General features: G+C 46.4%; 1 protein-coding gene across 3 annotated transcripts in view; it reads left to right on the top strand.

Annotated features, from left to right (window-relative positions):
* The first annotated feature begins 9,570 nt into the window (after positions 1-9,570).
* LOC146808606 (uncharacterized) overlaps positions 9,571-13,877 on the top strand; it is a 70,569-nt gene continuing 66,262 nt past the window's right edge. Inside the window, exons 1-2 of one of the 3 annotated variants that reach the window (XM_085623626.1) lie at positions 9,571-9,772; positions 12,088-12,277. In XM_085623626.1, the coding sequence (XP_085479752.1) occupies positions 12,242-12,277 (36 nt within the window). In that variant the 5' untranslated portion in view covers positions 9,571-9,772; positions 12,088-12,241. The remainder of the gene's footprint in view (positions 9,773-12,087; positions 12,278-13,877) is intronic. The other 2 variants (XM_085623627.1, XM_085623625.1) reach the window with 2 other exon arrangements.

The following is a 13,877-nucleotide window of genomic DNA, read 5'->3' as shown; positions in this document are numbered from 1 at the left end:
AATAAACATTTATCAACAGGAGCCTGCCTGAGTTAGGCCATACCAACAAGACGGCTAGAATATCCTCCTTATCAATGGGAAGTAAGGTAGCCGTGCATCCCAAAACGGTAGCCACCCAAGTGGCAAGACCGCCCGACGGTCGTCCTTTGCCTCCCCATTTCGCATTATGGGAAAATGTAGCAAAACCATTGTGTAAAACCTCCTCCCGGGCCCAGGTCTCCTGGAACAAACAGATATCTTTGGCCTCAACATATGAGTTCCAGTCTGGGCAGTGCAATTTATTTGACAGTCCCGCCACATTCCAGGAAAGTAGCTTCAGTGAGGGGGGGCGAGGGTTATTTAATGATGTATTTGAAACTGAACTACTACTAGCTAGGGAACCGGGGGAGGTGATTGTGGATATGGTAGCCCGCAGAGCCTTCTCTATCTCCTTATTAGGGGATGGGAAGGGAACGCCCAAAGTTTCCCTCACACCAGAAATGGAGCTCTCCTCGATGGTAAATTCCACTGAGGGAGGCGTCATACAGATTTGGGAGAGGGTTTGAATCGCATCTCCGTTATACTCTCGGCTGCCCTTTTTACTCAGTCAATCGACCAGATCTAAATTGCTATATCTGTTGCAGGTTGTAGGGTAGTCATCAGAATACATGCTCACATGGCGGGGAATCCCATATTCTTTATTACCCCATCTAACCCTTCTTCTGTTTACTACTTCCCAACCATCTTCTAGCTGATCTAGTCTTTGGGGTGGATATAAAGTCCCTGTTTCTTTGTTTCCGTTTTTGGGCCCTCTAATGTTTACTAAATCCCAGCCCTCTTCACCCTGATCCAATCTAGGGGGTGGGTAAAAGAAGGATAGCGGCAGAACTTGAATTTGGGTCCCTTTTATCTCGATATGGCCAGCTGCAAATATGGGAGACAGTCCAGGGATCCCTGAAGTTCACCAGGACACAGTCTCCGGAAATAGATTTCCAGGTGGAGCCAAGCCATGGTGCTCTTCTTTTCATGAGAATCTCACTCCTTGCACCTTCGGGGAGGGGTCTATTTGTAGCAAGTCAATTAATGACCTTGTTTTTTAACGATTCAGTGGATTCACGGACGGATTGTTTTAGTTCGGGGATGCCAGCCAGAATAATTATATACGGACTTGCCTCTGGTGGCAGATTTATTATCCTCGGGTTTTTATCATTAGCGATACCATGAATTTCACTTTCACAAGTATTTGCTAGCAAGTCTAGGGGTTGAGAATTCACGTTGTGGCAAGAGGATTGGGTTTTAATATGATTTACCACAGGGGCCGTTTCTTTGATTGTCGGGACTATTTTATCCTTCACAGAGATTTGATTCAGCCCTTTTTCTAGCGTTTGGGTGTCTTGGGGCCGGGTACCTGATAAATGTGCCAGAACTTTTTCGATCTTATGTAGGCAGAATTCCATCTTTGCTAGACGTGCCTCCAAGGGTTGGAGCGCTGCCCTCAACAATACTCTGATATCAGAAAGAGTGATATCCTCCTCCTCAGAGTTGATGTTAATACTGGTATTAATGGGAGTCTGCCTTGATATTTTAGGCATTGGTGATTTGTTTGATGCAATCATTTTTTGCCCTTTCTTGGAGACACCCTTATTCCTTCCAACACTTACTGTTTGATAATTAACAGGTTTTGGTTTTCTCCCTCTATTGCTCTGTGCCCTCTCTTTGTTTTTTGGGATTGCTCCCTCCCTCTCTCTCTGCCTTGTGATCTTATGTTGGAGGTCCCTTGTCTCAACAATTCCCTCCGACGGAGGTAAAACAATGTTTGGAGTGGATGGTAACAAAGGGACCATTAAGGAGGGTAAGGGTAGTAAGGCAAGGTCCACCGATGGTGAGATATCGCATTCACTATGGGTAGCAATAGAGCCTGACAGTCCAACTATGTCACACATATCATTGTTGTCTTCACCCCTCTCCCCGCTATCTGGTAATGTATGTTCAAGTCTTTGTGCGGGGGATGTTGCATGGGCAAGTGGGCCCAATGACGATCTCCTTACCCACTCTATTTCTTGAGAAATACGTCTTTCTAGGATGGAGATTTCATCGATTAGGAGTGATCCAGCCTTAGCGAAATAAGTGTCTAAAGTACCTTGTGGCTTCCCTGTGGCCATCATGGTCTTGCTTCTTGTTTCTCTTGTAGACATTTTCCGGGTTCACGCGTTGTTTACATGGAATACACAAGGTCCAGAGTCACTGAGCCAGAGCCGATCACGCCCGTTCTCGAACGGCCTCAAACGGCCCGCTCTTTGCCCGGTCTTCGCCCCGGCTCTCGTCCCGCACGCGTCCCGCTAACGCGTGTGGGCGGTAGTATAGTAATGAAGAAGAAGAAGGCGGAAATAGGGGAGGAGTCGGGAAGAGGGCCAGGTGCAGCTGATGTGCAGCGCGCACAGCACCCTGGTCCTCACAGTCCCGAGTGCGTGATTATCCGATGACAAACTCTCCCCTTTGGCAGAAAGCAGCAGACAGCGTGGCGTCCTTCAAAACGCAATGACCGGTGTAGGAGAGAAGCCCCAGAGTTCTTCAGCCAAGTCCAAATCCTCGAGCGGCTCCCGCGAAGCGGGGGCCGCGAGTCGTGATAAGGTCTGCGGGGGAGGAGTCGGGAAGAGGGCCAGGTGCAGCTGATGTGCAGTGCGCACAGCACCCTGGTCCTCGCAGTCCCGAGTGCGTGATTATCCGATGACAAACTCTCCCCTTTGGCAGAAAGCAGCAGACAGCGTGGCGTCCTTCAAAACGCAATGACCGGTGTAGGAGAGAAGCCGCAGAGTTCTTCAGCCAAGTCCAAATCCTCGAGCGGCAATAGGTCTCGCTTTTGGGATCTTATAAGTATTTAGTTATGCAGCACAATATCCTTGGTGCAACAACATCAACTGCTGCATGGCTAAACACTTATAAGGTCCCAAAGGCGAGACCTATTGGCTATGCCAATGCTTGTTTTACATCTGTTTTACCATGCGCTAGTGCAAGTAACCCATCTGATTTAAAAAGCAATAAAGCAGTAACATTGTGTAAACTGCATAGAAATACAAATATTTCCTCTGAAATAATAAACATTTTCAGGCACATGCATCAAAGGAAAAACCGGTCGCAAACTGGCAGATTCTCCGAATCTGCCCCTTTGCGATCGGTATTTTTGCATTTGGGATACATCATCCCAAATGCAAAAATCGCAATTTAAGGAATCTCTAAATTGCGATTACTTAAATTGCGATTGTATTTAAGGAATCCCAAATTGAGATTCCTTACATGCAATGCATTAAAGTAAAAAAATTAGCGATTTCGCTAATAGGGGGAGCAAATTACCATGAGGTTGAACTTCATGGTAATTTGCAAAAACATTGAAAAATGCACTTTTGTGCATTTTTCAAAGTTTCATGTTGCGCACACACATGCCCTTAGGGCATGTGTGTGTACAACATATGTGCACAGATCAATTTGAAGGGTGCAATAGGGTGTCCTTTTGATACCCTTGCACCCTTGAAATTGCATGAGCAATTTGCGAGTACCTACTGGTACTCGCAACTTGCTCATGCAATCTCCAATTCATTCCTATGGGCCTGGAGGCCCATAGGAATGAATGGGACGGCATTCCTTAATTGCGACTCGCAATTTGCAAGTCGCAATTAAGGAATGTGTAGGAATCGCTATTTGTATAGCGATTCCTACATGCATAGGCTTTTGCAATTCCTTAATTGCGATTCCTTAATAATCGCAATTAAGGAATCGCAAAAGCCTACATTGATACATGTGCCAGATAGTGATAAAAGAATTGCCTTTACAAAAGCTGCTGCCTTTGCTTAAACTCGTATCCTCTTACTAATACATTTACAGCTTCCGGTGCTTGTTTACCGCTGTCCTCCCTTAGGATGTTTTTACAGCCACCTTTTTAATTGTGGACACATGTCCCTAGTCTGCAGATTTGTTAGAACAACAGGTTAGGCCGTGGAATGGTTCCAGGGCAGACTCTGCTTAGTTTCACCACAGACCCCCCCCCCCCCCCCCCTCCTCCCCACCCACCTCGCCTTAGGCTCTTTCTAGGCAGTCAAACGAGGTGTTTGTAACAAGGCTGCGTCTCCTAAGGTGCGTTTATTTTTAATTATTCTTTGTAAACATATCCACCTTACTAAAGCAAAACAAAAACCCCAGCACTCCTGGCAGCGCCACATTACCCATACAGGGGCTTAATTTAAACTAGTGTTTTCCAGAACGCTTTTCATCGAAAGGCATCTACAAATGCCATATCCCAAGCGATAGGCGGGTTTATAAATGCGCTTTTGAAATCAAAGTTTTACCCGTTCCCTGGTTTCTTTCACGCCTCGTCCTGTTCGGGTTGGTCTGGGCTAAAATACAAACATAGGTAGGCCCAGTGAAAGGTAAACAAAACATTGTTGGTCGCGCACGTGAGCACCTGCCTCTCACAGGCATATAACTGAGTTTCAACTGTGTATCATTAGTACTGTGCTAAACGTTGGCTTTCCCAATGTTGTCTTGGGTGTACATTTTTATAAAAACACCCGTCTTTATGCCACACATCAAGTTGCCCCCTGGTACAGTGCCTGCTGTCACCATCCTAGTAGCATTTGCCCTTTCAGCCTCAAAATAATCGGAGGGTAGATCACTGTGCGGCCTGCATATGACACACAAATTACAGCAGTGAACACAGAACTCGCTGACCTATCCTGACAGTTGTAATAATGCATTAAAGCTAGGGGAGTCCCGGATAACAAACATTTGTTTTCCCTAATTTAAACCCTGGAGTCCTTTCCCTACTCGCTCGGGCAGTTGAGCTATACTACAGATAAAATCTGATTACATTCTCTCTCTCTCTCTCGTCTGCTTCTCTCTCTCACTCCCTTTATTCATCCCACTCAATCTGTTTTATTTACCCCCTTTTCTTGTCCATTCTCCAATTTATGACCTGCTGATTAATTCAAATTATAAGCGCGCGTTTAGCTCACCAATCTATATAGAATCTATGCTTTCCAGGGGCTTAATGTTAACAGGTGTCTGATAAAACGCTTAGTATCAAATAGTATGTAAACCAGCAATTTTTCGTGTAAAACATATAATATGCGATAGTGCGGATAAGCCATCAGTTCACCCCTCTCTACCTTTTATTCTTCTTTCTCATTCTTCTGCTTCCCTCATCTCTCTGCTTCTTCCCTTATGGCGACCCTCTTCATCTCTCTCGCCTTTTATTATCGTTCACCTTTAACCCTCTCTTTCTCTCTTCATTTTTTGTGAGAAGTCTAAGTTCCTTTCGCTTTTTTTCCATTTTCAATTGTGTTTATCTTTCATTATTTCTTTTTTGCCCTTTGCGGCCTTTGCCAGCTGTGTATATTGCAAATCTTAATTTCAAACAGAAAACATGCGGTGTTACAAAACTTGAAATATTGGTACTTGGCAACATGCTTGAAGTGCACACTCGCCAGTTAAGTAAGTATGCAGATGAAAAGTTTTTGTATAACTGGTAAATGTACAGCTAGGTCACATATAGTTTAGGACACATGGCCTTTTAACTAAATATTCATTTCAAACTAATAAAATGCGGTGTTAAAAAACACGAAATATTGGTACTTGGCAACATGCTCAAAGTGCACTCTCGCCAGTTTTTAAAAGTTTTTAAATAATCGGAGGGTAGACCACTCTACAGTGTGTATATTACACACAAATTACAACAGTGAACACTGAACTCGCTAAGATATCCTACCAGCTGTAAGAATGCATTAACTTATTAGGAATAACTGTATACAGAGCATTAATTAAGATTTGATGCGCTTTCTGTCTTTGGCTGAAACAACCTTACAAAACTTTATTACAGCCTTCTTTTTAACATAGCATCCGAACCTCGAAACTATAACACAAATCCTTACATTGTGCATTACTGTCATGCTACCACATCCCTCCTCAAGCAGCATACATTATTTAAGCAACAGGTCGCCGTATCCTGCAAAGCGATTCCTTCAATGAAAATGCCTACAGACGAATTCACACTCAAACATCTACATTTCGCTAACATCCACCTAGCCATCTGTAGGTTACTGGTGCCACATATATTAACATACGAAACTGGATCAAAGAATGCAACAATTAACAGGATCAACCTACTGCCATCTAAACAAACAAGCATTGGCATAGCCAATAGTCCCGCCTTTGGGACCTTATAAGTGTTTAGCCATGCAACAGGTGATGTTGTTGCACGAAGGATATTGTGCTGCATAACTAAATACTGATAAGGTCCCAAAAGCGAGACCTATTGGCTATGCCAATGCTTGTTTATTTTGAGAGGGAGAGTACCCGCACTTCTCAAGAGAGACGTAATACTTTTAATTGGAGAGTGCCGGCACTTCTCAGAAACAAGCAGGTGTAGTACAAAGAGTTTTCAGATGTTTCAGTTGAGCCGCACTTTATTGGAGCATCCTCCATCTGGACCGCCACAGTGCAACTGAAGTGTAACCGCTTCCAGAAGGTGGAACAAGTGGATACTTGAAAGAATACATGAGATACCTGAATGAATTCATGAAGCGTGCAAAGAGAGCAACCGAGCAAAGGATGTGTAACACACACTCTATCACCAACCACCGCAGGTACTCAGTGCCTGCGCTTTCATCCTTCCATTTCAAGCACTGACTGCACTCCTGCCCCGAGGCCCCCCACACCAGGTCACTGGGCCTAACCGGGCCATTCGTAAGTGTCACTCTAGTAACCTCTGCCCTCTGGGGCCCCTGCAGGGCCTACCCTCTGGGGCCCCAGCAGGGCCTGCCCTCTGGGGCCCCAGCAGGGCCTGCCCCCTCCTCCCCCGGGGGTCTCCTGTCTCACTTCCGCCTCAGCTCCGGACCACCACCTCTTCCCAGGCCTTCAAAACTGACCTCAAAGCTCTCCTCCTTCAAATACACTTCCAAATTTAATTCACGCCCTCTCTATTATCTGCAGGAAGTCCTTCCATTATAGGAAATTCTGTTCTCCATGCCTATAGAAGGGCCTTCAGAGTGTGTTCTTGTGGTTCGAGTGTCTGCCATTTAGTGCAGTATTATACCTCTACCTGTACTCTGTACTCTTTTGTAACATGCACACGTCACTTTTTCCTCATTTAACGTATCGTTTGCTACCTCTTGTATTTTGTTTGCTCCGGATACTTGCACAATTGTCACTATTGCCTCATGTAACGTAACGTTTGCTTTTGTAACATGCTCACGTGTCATTTTTCTCCTCATGTATCATTACTGTTCCTATTGTGAAGCGCTCTGACACCTTCGGGTAAAGTCCGCGCTATATAAACAAGCATTTGCAAGGCAATAGGTCTCGCATTTATACGAGTTTGAGCTATTGGCATTGTAAATGACAATGCCTTTTATTTATGTTTTAAAAACCCACAGATAAATAAAAGGCATTGCCATTTACAATGCCAATAGCTCAAACTTTTAACAACTGCGAGACGTATTGCATTGCAAATACTTGTTGCTGAATTGGCATGGTTCTTGCTGTTACTTTGTTAGCACGGCCAGTATTATGTTAACTATACTAGTTTTAGATGTGCTGTGTGTGCTGGTCTGGCCTGGGCTTGGTTTGTGGATTTAGAACAGTTTGTACTGTGCCGAGCTGATTTGTTCAATGTGGTTTGGGTTTCCCTTGATTTGGCTTGAACTGGTTTAGTGTGTGCTGGTTTTGAGCGTGCCTTTTGAGAGATTCATCCTGGTTGTAGTCGGACAATGTTGAGTTTGGTCTGACGTCGTTCTCTCCATTCTTGTGTTCTTGTAGCTACTTGCGTTAGCAGAAAGTCTAACCAAGTGTTGGTGAAACAAAAACAAGTATAATACAAGCGTATGCGAGCCATAAGTCAGAATAAAAACAATAAAAGCAGAACCTGATGGCCTCCTTATATGGATTTTTAACAGCCGCGCATATATTTCTCCACAGTGCGAGTGCAGTTTGAGGGAGGCCGCATTCCCCCCTATGATATCCATCTCTGTGAGACCCGTCCCCACTTCCCATAAAACTAGAATGAGAAACAGCACTCGAGCTAAAATTAGCCCTGTGTTAATTCCTTGCAGCGCACTACCCTTTAACCTCTGTTTTACTCGAACTTCCTGTCTGCGTGCGTCTGTTTCCAAGCGCGCAGAAAGAAATCATTTCCTGCGGGGACACGGGGCACGAATAATCCAATTATTGTTATCGAGTCAGATCAGAAAATATTTGCCCCTCTGTTCCCACCACCGCCCCTGCTGCACTCAAGTGTGAACTAATGAACCAAGAGCGGTGATTTAGGGCCGCTGGCAATCTGAAGGAAAACAAGCCTTTGGACCCGGCGTTGTCCTTGAGCAGTGGACTTTGCGTCCGTCCACCCGCAAGGAAAAATGGTGTAATGCGGCGGGTCATTACCTGTTGACAACTACTTGGGTGGGGAACTAGTTTGGAGGGGTCCTTTTATCTTCTCCTTGCCCCTATTTAGTGTTTTGGAATGGGGGCTGATTCGAACTGGCTTTTTAATCGGACGGGGGGGGGGGAGGAGGGTGTAGGAGAGGGGGCGGTTGGGTTTGATCTTTCAAAGTTGTTGGTTGGATTTAGTTTGCTCGATAGGGGAGGGAGACTTTGGAGTTAAGTAGGTGGAAGACGGGTAGTTTAATGAAAAGGTGGGGTTGGTCGAGGTTGCCCTGTGGGGCGCAATGGAGATGTAACGTGGTCGGTAAGCAGGTCGTTGGCCGAGGTTCGTTTTGACGGATAAAGGGGTGGGCGGTTCGAGGTTATTTGTTTGTGGAAAGGGGACGTTGGCCTGAGTTGATTTTCTTAGACTCCTGTTTTGGGGCGAGGTTTTAATTTGGGGAGGGGGGGGGGAGGCCAAAGTTGTGTTTACGAAGAGGTGATTTGGATGTGTTTTTGTCGAGATTAGCCTGTGTGTTGGAGTTAGGGAGGGGTTGTTTTATTGGAACGGGTGAGACTTTACTGTGGTCGGAGCATGGGGGAATGGCATAGTTTGAGGTTGGTTTTGGTGGAGCAGGGGGTAGGTGGTTAGGTTCTGTCGAGAGGGGGTGTAGGCGAGGGTTACATTTGGATGGAGGGCTCGTTGGTTCGCGGGTGCTTTGATGTTCGCAGTGGCCGCACGGCTCACTGAGAACATCAAAGCGCCTGCGAAATGTAAGTGATCGCGATCACACTTTAAAGCGGCCGTGTGTCCCGCGAAAGTGAAAGCAAACGAGTGCTTTCAGGCCTCCAAATGGTGCGCGCGCCCGGACGGCGCACATGCACTGTATTTGAAGGCCTGAAAAGCCACTGTTTGCACTTCCAAAACTCGCTTACTATAAGTCTCGCCAGAGCAGCGCTAAAGCGCTGTCTCAGGCGAGACCTAAAAAGCATCAAATAAATAAATAAATAGCCGCTTCGCTGCAGGACAAGATCCATCGCTACCGGGGCGGCGGAGGCAGCGGAGGCACAAGCTGCTCAGCGCGCGTTCCTCCAACCAGGGGAGCCCACGTGTCTTCGCATGACCCCGGAAGAATACCACGGTATTTTCCTGGTGCTTAGCTCCGCTGCTGCGTGATATAGAGAGGCACTTCCGGCGCGGCGTGGGCAGCGACAGCACAAGCAGTGCCGCTCGCCCTCCCCCGTGTACCGAAGCGGAGCCTGACAACCGCGGCACGTGCGGGGTGTCCGAGGGGCAAAGGTTATTTACCCCCCTGACCTGCGCAGCTGTATGGAGCCCAACCGACCTCTTCCGGCATCAGCGCTCCTCAGCCTGTGTGCACCCTCGGTGAGGAAGCGCTGTATCTGTACGGGTGCTCCAGCCTGACCCCCACCACATGAACTACGAGTGGTCCAGCCTGGCCCCCACCACATGAACTACGAGTGCTCCAGCCTGGCCCCCGTGCACCCCCCCCGGCTCCCATGCCCCCAGTGCACAGGATTACCCTCTATGAAACGTCCCCCCCCCCCCGTGCAGCTGGTCCCTGACTCCCATCCTCACTCTATCCTCTCCTGTAGTGGGTTAGTAATATTTACATCCCCCACTCTGTCCTCTGCCAGCCATCTGCACGTGTTTTACCTTTACCAAGCCTCACCCCTCTCCCTGCATCCAGTGCATTTGTGGACCATACAGACTGATCCCTTCCTGCCTCTGGTATCCTTTGACCCTGCCCGGCCTCCCGGAAGCCCAAACTCCCCCCACCCCGCCCTCCCGTGCAGCACGCAGTGTCAGGTGAGCTCACCGTCGGTGTCAGCCGTCTTTAGAGCTCCTTCACCCGGTGCTCCCCCCTCAAGCCTGAGGAAATCCTTCATCCTAACACATCTCTACTACACCCCCAGGCAGGAAAAAGTCCTCCCGTGCAACTAGCCATGTCTGCAGACACCACCTGCTGTGTGCTGTGCACCAGGCCCCACCTGCAGGAAGCCCCCACCACATCTAACACCTGAACATGTGTAGTATAAGCATGCACCACGTAAACAGTATAATTTACTACATCACTACAACATGTAGACAGCAACCATGCTGCATTATGTGCAGTTGCCTCTTGCCTGAAATGTGCACATAGGGGAGGAAGTGGTATGTGTCTGTGCATCTCATTCCTGTTGCGTAAATGTCAATAGACCCGATGCAGACGGGAGACTCCCGATTTTTGAAGCCCAAAGAAAAAGCTTACTTTTGCTGTTTTTAAATCTCCCTCTTTCCTCTTCTAAAATGCTGCTGTTTGTCCCAGCCACGGAGGTGGATGAAGCAGGGTGTCTCTTTAAAGCATCGACTTGTAACCACGTTTAAACTCTACAGCATCCAATGTACGTACATAAATCAGTCTGCACCAGAAAACAGTGGGCATGCCTATACCGCTGACCTTTAATTACCGATTTCAACCTGTTCCCCATCACAGCCTTGAGTGCATCACATACGTCTGAACCACACATAGTTGAAAATGGAAATGCTTGACTCAGTCTGAAGCAGTGTTATTTCTTCTGGGGGATTCCATTTAATCATTTAAGTTGTTGTATATAACTCTGATAGAAAACCATTAATGTTTATTTCTGTTTCTAAATGTCATATCTCCTCACTATGACGTTGCCACAGTTGATAGCAAAACCTATTAGGCGCTGTTGCTTTGCCATGAGGCCTTCCAGGCCCGGCTGCGAGAGCTGTCTTAGAGTGTGTCCATGCAGTGCAGCTTATCTGCTTTGGCAGAAAGCACAACTGCAAGAGGAGAAGGAAGGCAGGTAAGGTGATGGGGCCTGTTTAAGCATGGCAGGTAGGGTATTTATTTTTTACTTTTGGGACAGTTAGGGGAGACCATATCATGTATGGCCCTCCATTTTTCTCTGCCTCTGCGAAGCCGGTTAAAGCGGGGCAGATCGATTTGGGCTGCAATACACAACATACAATTATTGATGGGTAAAAAGTCCATTACAAGCATATTTTTCATGTTGGGGTTCTGAGTCACAACATAAACAAATCAAGCTTTGCTCTCGTTTTCTATTTGACATCACTCTGAACCCCTCAGTAAAAAACATCCCTATAGTCCACTGTTATCCACTTATAATTCCATACATCTACAATTACAGAAGGCGACTAGCCATATGCAACTCATTTTGGTCAGACTTCAATTTATCACCTTGCCGTGCAGATTGGAAGTACTGCATTTGTCTGTGCAACTGGGCATATTTATGCACCTCACACGCCCTCTTAAGACCTTAAGTGTCCCGATTATCTGTTCCTTTCACACCCTGTACTTAAGGGACCAGTTTGTGCCCCTGATCTTTGTTTACAGACCCACACTACTGCAAGCTCCAGTGTGCCTTTTGCACTTTCCTTAGCCTTCAGAAAGGCGGCTGTGTGTCTGTGCAAATAGCGGCCAGTGCATACTGCCCCAAACCCTTCAAAGCACCTGCTGCATCCTCTGCTCCTGCAGGCAGGAAGCAGGACATCTACCTGTGTAGCAGTCCCATAATTGCAAGGCTTCTAGCTGAAGATGTGCTCATCTCCATGTCCCAGATAGGAGAGCTGTTTTCTTAATGTGATTAAAACAATTTGTATTAGAACTGGCTGCACACTAAGCAAATCTTACATTTCTTTCCTGGATGCAGGCAGTGTGTCCTTCGTACCCGAACCCTCACCATCAATAGTTCATCGAACAGCGGAGGCTGCGTCCTTTAATCTTGCAGTTCGGAATTGGGGTGATATGACCTAACTCGCACCACGCCCGATGCACCTGGAGCATGTGCCCACTCTTCTGGATGCATGAGTCTGGAAATGTCTGCACAGGTTACTGCTCAGGTAGGAGATGGGTCGCACCTTTTGTATTTTTAGAGATAGACTCAGTCCTGGAAGAAATTTCTGCCAGGAGGCAATTGGTGCCAAAGCCTAGGTGACCCGTTTGTTGTGACTGTCCTGGATAATTTACTGGGACAGAGGTGTATTGTAATTATGCATGACTGGCTATTTAAGTCCAACCTGTTGTCATAACCTGCTGCTCAGCCAGTATGAGTGTCCTGTATGGAATATTGGTGCATGGTGATGTGTTGGAATGTTTTGGTGCGGGAGGGGTGCGAAGCTGTTCCTGGTGGGGATTCTCATTGAGGCATACTACTGGAACTTACCTGCAACTAAGACGAATAAACAGTCATATATACAATATACACCTCAGCTACTGGACTTCTGACTATTGCACCTGAGTATTATTTTTTTGTATAAGTAGTACAATTAATTTACTTTCTGTTCATCACTCACTGCATTCTTTTAAACTTAGGATTTTGATTCTATCAGCTTTAGACAAATGATTGTGGGATCCCATTTTAAAAAGCATATTGAATATATATCCAATAAGTGAAACAATTGTCATTCCTTGGTTGGTCTGGCTAGAGAAAGTTTTGGATGATGCCAGAGTTCCTGTAATTAACACACAAATACATAGCGAGGAAGCGCCTTCTGAAGTGTCATTCACATTAAGTTTGTCTGTCACAATATCTAGGGTTAGGAATATCAACCTCCATGAATAGCTGTTCCACAAGGCGAGCGCGCGCAGCGATGAATAAATTTACTGTTCTTAACTTCCCATGCACTTACCTTGACGATATGTTGGGGGATAACTTAAATATCATGGTAGAATCCCTCGCATCCTGGATCCAGCCAGGGAATTTTGCAGATGTTTACATTTCTACAGCTGTGAATGACGTCAGCTTGCTCAGTAGTGTGTATGATTTCCAGTGCATGAATGATGGAGGCTGCTGAGCAATGAGTGTATTTCGGTGGAAGAAGCATTTAATGGAAATGACTTTGCCTGGATTTCTACCCCTTGGACTGTTGCCTGAGGAGGTTGTCTTTTCTACACCACAGTCATCTGTGTGTGGCAGCTGGGTGTTATCCTTTCTGCCAATGTGGGGTACAATGAGCAAAACGGCCAGGGTACTTTTAACACAGCACGTTCTCAGGATTGCGGATGAGGGGTTCGTCCGTACAGTAAGCGAAGAGCCAGGGCCGCTTTTAACAGGCTGTTTTCAGGACTGAAGAGGAGTGCTGACACTTACTGAACCAGATGCATCAACAGTGCTTTTAAAGCGGACTCTTATTTACTTTTACATCAACCTTTAATCCTACTCACACCTACTCTTACTTGGAATCATACTCGCCTATTTATTTGTGCTTTTTATTTTAAAGATTTCTGTAGCTTTGACTTCATCCAAGAGGTTTTTAGCGCGCTTTACATAGCGTATATAGGACATGGTACAGCCAGACACAAGGGTGCTGTGAACAGTGGGCAAGAAATATGGGCGCAGGTTCGAGTACATGGCATTTCGTCCAGTAGAAGAGAAGAGGACAAAGTAGTAAGAATGTCAGCTTAAGAGTCAAGGTGGTTTGGGACCCAGACAAGGGCTTT

Source organism: Triturus cristatus, chromosome 8 (assembly GCF_964204655.1).
Source record: "Triturus cristatus chromosome 8, aTriCri1.1, whole genome shotgun sequence".
NCBI lineage: Eukaryota > Metazoa > Chordata > Amphibia > Caudata > Salamandridae > Triturus > Triturus cristatus.
This window is presented reverse-complemented; position numbering and strand designations above follow the sequence as displayed.